Raw genomic sequence first — 9,433 nt, forward strand, 5'->3', positions numbered from 1 at the left:
CAAATCATGATTTTCATGAAGAAAAAAAGCATCTGTCTCGACATACCTCGATAGAACTCGATGCAATTCATAGAAAGTGCATAACTTTTCACTCGAGTGTCTGTTTGAGGTAATTTTTTTTTGTTGTGATCTACACGTCAAAGATGCGTACTACACATTTGGGAAGTTCAAAGTTTAAAAACATACTCAACTTTAAAAATATAGGGGTATTATTTTGAACTTTGGGATGTTTTCAAGCTTTCAACTTCCCAAATGTGTGTGTACACATCTCAGGTGTGTAGATCTCAAAAAATTCCCAAATTCTAAAAAAAAAATCATCTCAAACGAACACCCGAGTAAAAAGCTATGCAATTTCAATGAATTGCATTGAGTTCCATCTAGGTATGTCGAGGTGGCATTGAGGTGTGTCGAGGCAGATGATTTTTTTTCATGAAAATCATGATTTTTCAGGACCCATCGAGCGGGGCATCGAGGTACATCGAGGTATATCATGAAACTCATGATTTTTATGAAAAAAAAAACCATCTGCCTCGACACACCTCGATGCCACCTCGACACACCTCTATGGAACTCGCAATTCATAGAAAGTGCATAAATTTTCACTCGGGTGTCCATTCGAGGTGATTTTTTTTTAATTTGGATATTTTTTTTAGATTTACACGTCTGAGATATGTACACACATTTGGGAAGTTGAAAGCTTGAAAGCACCCAAAGTTCAAAACAATACCCATATATTTTCAAAGTTGGGTATGTTTTCAAACTTTTAACTTCTCAAATGTGTGTGTACACATCTCAGACGTTTAGATCACAAAAAATACCCAAATTAAAAAAAATCACCTCAAACGGACACTCGAGTGAAAATTTATGCACTTTTTATGAATTGCATCGAGTTCCATCGAGGTGTGTCGAGGTGTGTTGAGGAATATGATTTTTTTCATGAAAATCATGATTTTTAAGGGCCTATCGAACTGGGCATCGAGGTATATCATGAAAATCGTAATTTTCATGAAAAAAAAACCATCTGCCTCGACAGTCCTTGATGCCACCTCGACACACCTCAATGTAATTCGATGCAATTCAAAGAAAGTGCATAATTTTTCATTCGAGTGTCCGTTTGAGATGATTTTTTTTAATAGGAGTATTTTTTTGTGATCTACACATCTGAGATGTGTACACACACATTTGAGAAGTTCAAAGTTTAAAATCATACCCAACTTTGAAAATATAGGGATATGGTTTTGAACATTGGGGTATTTTCAAGCTTTCAACTTCCAAAATGTGTGTGTACACATCTCAAATGTGTAGATCTAAAAAAAAATACTCAAATTAAAAAAAAACATCACCTCAAATGAACACCCCGGGTGAAGAGTTATGCACTTTCTATGAATTGTATCAAGTTTCATCGATGTGTGTCGAGGCAGATGATTTTTTTTCATGAAAAGTATGATTTTCAAGGGCTCATCGAGCCAGACATCGAGGTATATCGTGTTTTCTGCAAATTTTTATGTTTCAAATCTAAAAAATTGTGAAAAAATATCAAAATATCATACCTAGATTCGTTCGAAATGCATATATTAATGTCTTAATTGAACTTTTAGTAAGTTTAAATTCGAAATCATAAAAAACTATCATTGATATTTTTTTTTAGAATCCATGGATAACTTAAGAAAGAAAAGAAATGGGGAGGGGGAAAGAGAGGGGGGGAATGGAGGGAAAAAGCGAGGGAAAAACTAAAATAAAAATGGTGAGTGAGTGGTGGTGATGGAGGTGTCGGCCATGGCGGAGAAGTGGGAGGAAAGAAGGTGAGAAAGATAGAGAAGGTGAGAAAGATAGAGAATAGTGAATGACAAATTATGTTAGGGATAGTTTTGGAAACAAGAGGAATAATGACATAAAATGGTCATATGCATATAGCATAACATATCTTTTATTTAAGACTCCCGATAATACATAAATAATCAACATTTCCTACTTATTTGTTATCTTGTATTTTATCAAAATACATATAATTTAAAATTTTACATATTTTAATATAGGACCCAAACTTTATCAATATGATCAAAGTATCCTTAGTTATATTTAATTAATTAATTATATTTAAATTTAAATTTTATATAATTGAGAGATATTTAGTCATATTAATCAAATTTAAATCCATAATCCTATTACAATTTCAAATTACAAAGTACATAGCATATCAATATATCAATCTATACATCAATAAAACACAAGTATCAAATAAATATTTTATCCTCGTAATAATAAATAAAGGGAAAAAATTGGGAAAATTAGTAAATTTTGTTTAACTTGTGGGAGCATTCCTTATTGGCTATTTGATAAATTTAACCATTCCTCTAGTAGTAGAATTCTGTTTCTAAAATTTGGACCGATTGAACCTTCCTCGTGACATATTACCAATACTTATTCTCCTTCTCTCAGGGGTAATTTCCAAATAATTTAAATAAATAATAAATAAATAAATGACCAAACAAAACGAGGGCGGGCCCTGGTTTTTACACTCCCCGCCCCTTGGGTTTATTTTGCCATTCTCAGCATCCCTTTCGTATTTTACAAGTATAAACATTCAAAGGCAGCCATAAATTAAACAAAAGAAGCAAAAGGAGAAAATGGAAGGGGACTACCACCATTGCAGAGTAGCAAGCTACCAGACTCTATTCTGTTTCTCATCACCATTCTCTCAAACACAAAGCTTTGAGCTGTAGCCCGCAATTCATACTCGCCCAGGTCGCAACCATTTGATCTCACAAACTGCGAGTTCAGGACACCCTTCTTGATGCCTTTCTCGGAATTTCTGATATACTTCTGAATGTCCTGTTGAAGTTCAGGAGTTTCGGTTGCCTTTCGCACAAAAGAAAACTGGGATTGGGATTTCCAACCCCTAGCCTCATTGGTGCCTGTTGGAGGACTAGACTGATCTAAGGTGGAGTCCTTATTGCTACTGCTGGCCATTAGTTCTGCAGCCTCATGTTGAATGCCTGATTCCTGTGAGAAAATCATTAATTCCAATGAACGTGTTTTACAAATCCACATATGGTTTTGTAGCTTTGCATTAGTTGTATAGTTATGATATTTAGATATATATGCCTACAAAAATATGCAGCCAATTTACATGGCCAAAAGGGATGCCATAAAATCAGTTTGTCATAATTGATTAGTCATAGCATGATAATGCATTTTGTGTTATTGTGTTGATAAATATATCTGCAGTAACAATTCAGAAATTTTATTTCCTAAAAGAGAGCATAACACAAACTTCGAGATGAACCTGCTTATCCTTAAAAAAACTGCTGGTGTAATTGGTGGGTGAAGTACTTGAGCTTGCTTGGAGTGACAATACACTATTGTCCACAGGAGCAAAACCAACTGTGTTGACAGGTAGGTCTTCGGGTGATGAGAAGTCAGAACTATCAAATGTGGATAGAGATACACACTCATCAAAGTAAGACATGGCTTCTTCAGTTAGACGTTTGGACATCTTTCTTCTTTCAATGCTGGTCTGTAATAATTATAATCCATAGTTTAGTTTGTTTGGGTTAAAGTACGCAAACAATAGGAGAACTAAAAACTCCTACTAAGATTCCTTAACACTCCTATTAAGATCCATTAACACTATATCTAGAACAAGCAACTAAGGAAACCCCTAAATTAACACTGGAATGTCATAGTGCCACAAAGCAAGGATAAACATTCATTGGCTTGTCATTTATAACTCAAGACAGAATTGCAAAATCTTACAATTGACCAAAGTAAAACCTCTTTAGAGCAAAAACAAATTAAACAGCCAATAATCCTCGTTAAGAAAGAAAATTGAATTGTTTGACAATGACACCTAAAAATTGTATAAGTAAAGCATGAAAAAAAAAAAGTCATAATATTAGATGATGCAATAAATATTAAAAAGGGAAAATGACTTATGGTGAATTTGTTTCTCTACATAGCTGGCAACAAATGAACCCAATTATTTTACTTGGGTATGGTTAACATCCCAAAATACACCCCCTCCCCCCCCAAAAAAAAAAATATATATATATATATAAAATAATGGAACCTACTTTTCTTCCTGGACGAGACTTTGGCACATTGGAGGAATTGGGATCTGGAAGTACGTCCTTTAGAATTCTGCTCAACTCTTGTCCACGGTGTTCCTCTACAGCCAGATCTCCTCTAAGTTGCCTAGCCCGTTCCTGGGACTGCAAGTTCAAGAAAGCTCAAGTGTGGTATACTAGCAGTCTAGCAAAAAAGAAAAGGAAGAAGAAGAAAAAAAAAAACTAAAAGATGTAGCATCAGTGTCCACTTGAAATTTAAAGACTTTGGACAAGAACAATTTAGCACTTTTTCTCACAAATACTATATACTAATACATTAATATAAATGATGATGGAAGAAGAAGCCCATTGTGACTGAAAACAGACCATTTTCCAAATGAAGTTTAACCACAAGCACTCGCTCATAAAAACTAACTAGTATTGAGTCATGCATCTTCTTCTGTTGTGAAATTTAGTTGTTTAAGTTGTACATGTATAATTCAAAACTGACATCTGAATCACACAGTATGGCATAATTTAGGTCAAACAAATTCCCATGTGAAAAAAAAGCAAGAGAAAATACCTGATCAAGTTTTTCAGCATATTCTCTTCTTATGTCTAAAACTAATTCAACTGCACTTGGATTTACCAGATCAGGAGGAATATCAGCTATGTTGGAAATGGCAATTGAAGAGGTATTATTCCTTCTGATGGCCTGAACTAGTAAGAAAGTTGAAAAAGTCAAAAAGAAATAATATCAAGTGTCCACATTTCAAATTAAATGAGCAGCTCATAGACCTCAGAACTGGTTGGTTACTTCAGCATGCTAGCAGTGCCATAACTAATAAGCAACAGCCATAATGCAGAAGTTAATGAGCAATTGAAAGTCAATACATAAGATGGAAAAACTAATGGTCCTATTATTCAACAAAAAAAAAGATGTCCTCATAAGCAATAATTAATGTATTCAAGCTATGAGACTAAATCTACATAAGAAGTTTGCAACAATTAGTCTCATGAGGTCAGTGCTTCTTCAAAGCACACAAAATTCGACTGCCCAAAAACATGATAAAATAGGTCTTTGATAAAATTTTATTAAACACGGATTAATAAGTTTCTCCAAATATGTAATCAGTACTACTGTGTCTAATATTAGTACTTTTTTTATACCATGGACTCAATCACTGAGTTCTTATGTCATTTTTCCTTTTCTTGTTGAATAACGTCTTACAACAAAAAAATTTGTAAGAAAATGAAATTCCTTGTTCATGTATTAAAAATTTCATTAACACGAACAACAAGGGAGATGAGCAATCACTTATTTATATAAGTAGAATCAGGTAGAAAAAAATAATATAAAGAAATGCATTTAACTCCCTCCCCGGCAAAGCCACTAATATCAGGAGCTATTATTCATGAGCAAAAAAGACAATGCTAGCCACCACCACCATCCAATGATTAAAGACTGAACATGGCTGCAGCACCAAACATATAAGTAGAAATTCCTTGTTGTCAACTCTCTCGAAATTAGATGACTAAAAATAAAGATACTTTCTTGTTAACAATTAGTTAAGAAAATTTGTTTTAAGATCATGGTTGGTTACATGTTTCACGTTTTCCTTTAAGTGTTTTAGCTCATCATTCATCCAAACAGATGCAAAATTTGTAAAGTACATTGCAGATATTTCCCTTCTGCGAATCTAAATACCTTTCTTATCTTAAAAACAACAACAATATAAGTATTTATATACATATATGCTCATATAGATGAAAGAGTATGTATTTTTTTATATATCGAAGAGTAGATAAAAAGTGCAGACAACAGATGACATTTAAACGATTAACCTAGGATGCTATAAAAAAAAAACCTTTGCTAAATTAGAAAATAAGACACTACACTTCAATAAGTTAACATGAAAATATCAACAATATCGATAGAATACTTGAACAAGGCATGGATTATCAAAAGTGATCAATTGCCAAATATGTAAGTTGTGCGAGATAATACTTTAAACATTTGATTAAAATCTCAATGCAATAATAAGAATCATTTTGCTAAATTAGACACTTAAGTTAATTAGCATGAGAAGATTAAAAAATATATATTTTAAACGCGAAATACTTGAACAATGCATGGAGTATTGAAAGTGATCAATTGCCAAAAAATATATCTTGAACGAGATAATACTATTAAGACCATATATGAACTTCTTAAACATTTGGATTAAAATGTTACTTAATATATACATTCCGTAACAAAAACTTACATGTCAAAACTATACACTGATTTATTTGTTACTTAAATGATAAGGGAAGTGGGGAAACAAAAAAACATACTTTCTCAAGGTCATTTTGGATTTCAGATATAGCACGCCTCACTTCAGATCGTACGGTTTCATATATACCACTACTAGTAGCATCACCAGTCATAGAATCCCCTCTGTCTGACGACTGTGAAATAAAGTATAAGAGTAATAAGCTCATCGTTTCCAAAGAAAAAAAAAACTACAGCAATGTATCTTTCAGACCTACTAAACCATTCTGCGTATTACCCTTTATGAACCAATAATGAAGAATCATCATATGTTACCTTCATCTGTTCACATACTGCTTTGATGGTTTTCTCTTCAACTCCCAACAAAGAACTCGAGGTGGAAACTCCATCGTCCCAAGTTGTTGGATGTGAACAAAACTGAAAATAAAACACATACAAAACCAACATACCCATTTGGTTAAATAAAAACAGAAAAACAACATCTAGCAAATTTAGAAAGTGGGTTTGCCTCTTTTCATACCAAACTCACAGCAGAATCCTGTGAAGGCTCTATGTCAGAATGTTGACTGGACCATGTCCGCAGACCTTTCAACTGATTACTACTTCCAGTTCTAACCAAACTTTTCGTCTCATTATCAATGCACACTTCCAAATTCAAATTCTTACTCCCAAAACTCTTCACTGAACTACATTCTTGCTCAGCTTCACTCTGTACAAAGTACAAACAACGAACATATAAAAAAGATATCTCACTATTACCTACCCACCTAAGAAAAATGAAAAATACAAAGCCCAAACCTCGGAATTCACGTAATGTTTTCTGGGAGCAGGACATCTGGACACAGATCGATTGCGGCGGCCAGAATCCACCCTCGACGTGGTCCGACTGAACTCTTTCCTTGCGCCCAAAGCAGCATTGTCATTCCTGGCAACCGATCGTCCCCTCCGATTATCGGCGGAGGCGGTGCTCGGCCTGGCGCCGGTGGGAGCAACCAATGGAGCGGGGTTATCAAGGTCCGGAGGGGAGGGAGTGGCGGAGAAGAGTGGGTTGTCTCTCTTATTGAGGAAATCAAGGGAGGCGGATGAGACGTCGGAGGAAGTCCGGGAGAAGGCGCTGACGCTTCTGGATCTCCGAGGGGCGGTTTGTCTCTTGGCTGAAATTTCAGGGCTGCGTCTGCCATTGTTGTTGGGAATCGTCGAAGCAGAAGAAGAAGAAGGAGGGGTTGTGATGTTGTTCCTTCTAGATGAGGATTTGAAGGCTGAAACAGCCATGGATTCTAATTTTAGCTCGACTTTTTTGCTTTGTTTTTTTTCAATTCGAAATGGATTATAGATAATAGAGGATAGATGAGACAGGAGGAGAAGAGAATATTAAATTGAGTGAAAAGGTAGCAATAATAAGACAAATAGAGGAGAAGGAAGGAATGGTACGACTACGAGGGTGGGTAATAATAAGGTTGTTGTTCTTTCTTTGTTTTGTCACAACTCACAATGCTATTATCAAATTGGCGCCCAAACCCTCCAAATCCAATCAATTCGGAATTTACACTCCTTAAAATAACTTCAAATTTTGTCATTTTTGCACATTTTTAACTCCGCCTAATTCTAATATAATATAATGGATGTGCTATTACATTCTTAAAAATATATTATCAAAACACTATTTTTTTTTTATTTTATATCAAATATTTACACTACATCATACATTCCTACTTATCAAGGACTATTTTAACGAGATATTAATGTCTACTCAAGTGGCCAAGCTTACCTATTGGACTTAAACGTTGCTTGTTTGCTGCTATTATTTTTGCGCTCAAAATAAGATCCTTTGAATAGGCTAATAAAGCATTGAAGAAACAAAATTACCTAAATAGATAATGTAAATCAGAATACCTACAAACAGAAAGTAATGGATGAGTATGTCTTTTCGTAATAAGAGAATTAAATAAGTCATCAAACTCACCACGAAGATTAAAAATAAAACCTTACTTATGAAAGTGGAGATCACGAAATATATTTGTTTTATTTTAGGAAACTACCTAATAAATAAACCATAAAACATTAACCAATATTTTTATAAAGTATTAGTTTGAGTCACACCTGTTGAATCTAATATCTAATATGTCCTTATTTCAAATTGGAGTTATTTGAGTTGGGTTTTTTATTAGTAATTCAGATTGTTCACCGAACTGATGAAGTAAAAAAATATATAATAAGTCTAAATTTATTTTTTTATATATAACTTTTTTAAAATACTAAAAAATTATATGTATATATATATTCAATAATATTTTAGTTTTATTGTTAAAAAAATAGTTTTTATTTATTATTTTTTACAAATTGAAATTATTAGTTTTATACAATAAGAAAATATCAAAATTTATATTCCAACAGTTTTAAAAAGATAATAAAGATAACCAGCTCAATTAATACTTTTATATACAAATTAAATGACACCACCAGTTTAGATCTATATTGCTAGTGATGCATATGGGGACTCTCAAGTATTCTTCCCAGACCCATTTATAATTTTAATCTTTATTTTCGTCCTTATTCTCACTTATATTTTATTGGGGTAAGATGGAAAATTTTCACGAATAATTCACGTATTTAAAAATTAAATTTTAAATAAATTTTAAAATAAAAATAGTCATACATAATATTTATAATTTAAAATACTAAATATTATTTGAAATCAAATTTAAAATTTGTAAAAAAATTACTAATGATGAGTAATGATACTCTTATTTAGTGGCTTCTATCTTAAATAAATATAATTAGTTGAATTAATTTGCTATATTAAAATCATCTTCAATGGATAGTGTGTAATTTGTGTCCAAAATATGTGTCAATGATATATTTGACAAACAAACTAGCTAAAAAAAATCAATACAATTATTAACGTTTATTGAAAATATACAAAAACATTAAAAAATAAAATAAAAATTAAAAAAAGTAATAATTTGTATTAATGTGGCAAAAAAATAATTAAAAATGTGATATTTATCTATATATTGTGCTAAATTTGATACAGTTTTTAGTATGTACCAAATTTGACATATATTTTAGACCATTATTAGAGTTCAATTTTATAAAGATAAGTTAAAAAATA

General features: G+C 32.6%; 1 protein-coding gene across 1 annotated transcript; it reads right to left on the reverse strand.

The window, feature by feature from the left end:
• Positions 1–2,481: 2,481 nt before the first annotated feature.
• Positions 2,482–7,733, reverse strand: LOC133797615 (uncharacterized). Its single transcript, XM_062235572.1, has 8 exons — positions 7,120–7,733; positions 6,842–7,030; positions 6,637–6,738; positions 6,384–6,497; positions 4,630–4,761; positions 4,074–4,211; positions 3,287–3,517; positions 2,482–3,003 (listed from the first exon to the last, which is right to left on the reverse strand). The coding sequence occupies exons 1-8, from the start codon at positions 7,591–7,593 to the stop codon at positions 2,602–2,604; spliced, it is 1,782 nt and encodes a 593-aa protein (XP_062091556.1). The 5' UTR covers positions 7,594–7,733; the 3' UTR covers positions 2,482–2,601.
• Positions 7,734–9,433: the final 1,700 nt, after the last annotated feature.

Source organism: Humulus lupulus, chromosome 8, assembly GCF_963169125.1.
Source record: "Humulus lupulus chromosome 8, drHumLupu1.1, whole genome shotgun sequence".
NCBI classification, from domain to species: domain Eukaryota; kingdom Viridiplantae; phylum Streptophyta; class Magnoliopsida; order Rosales; family Cannabaceae; genus Humulus; species Humulus lupulus.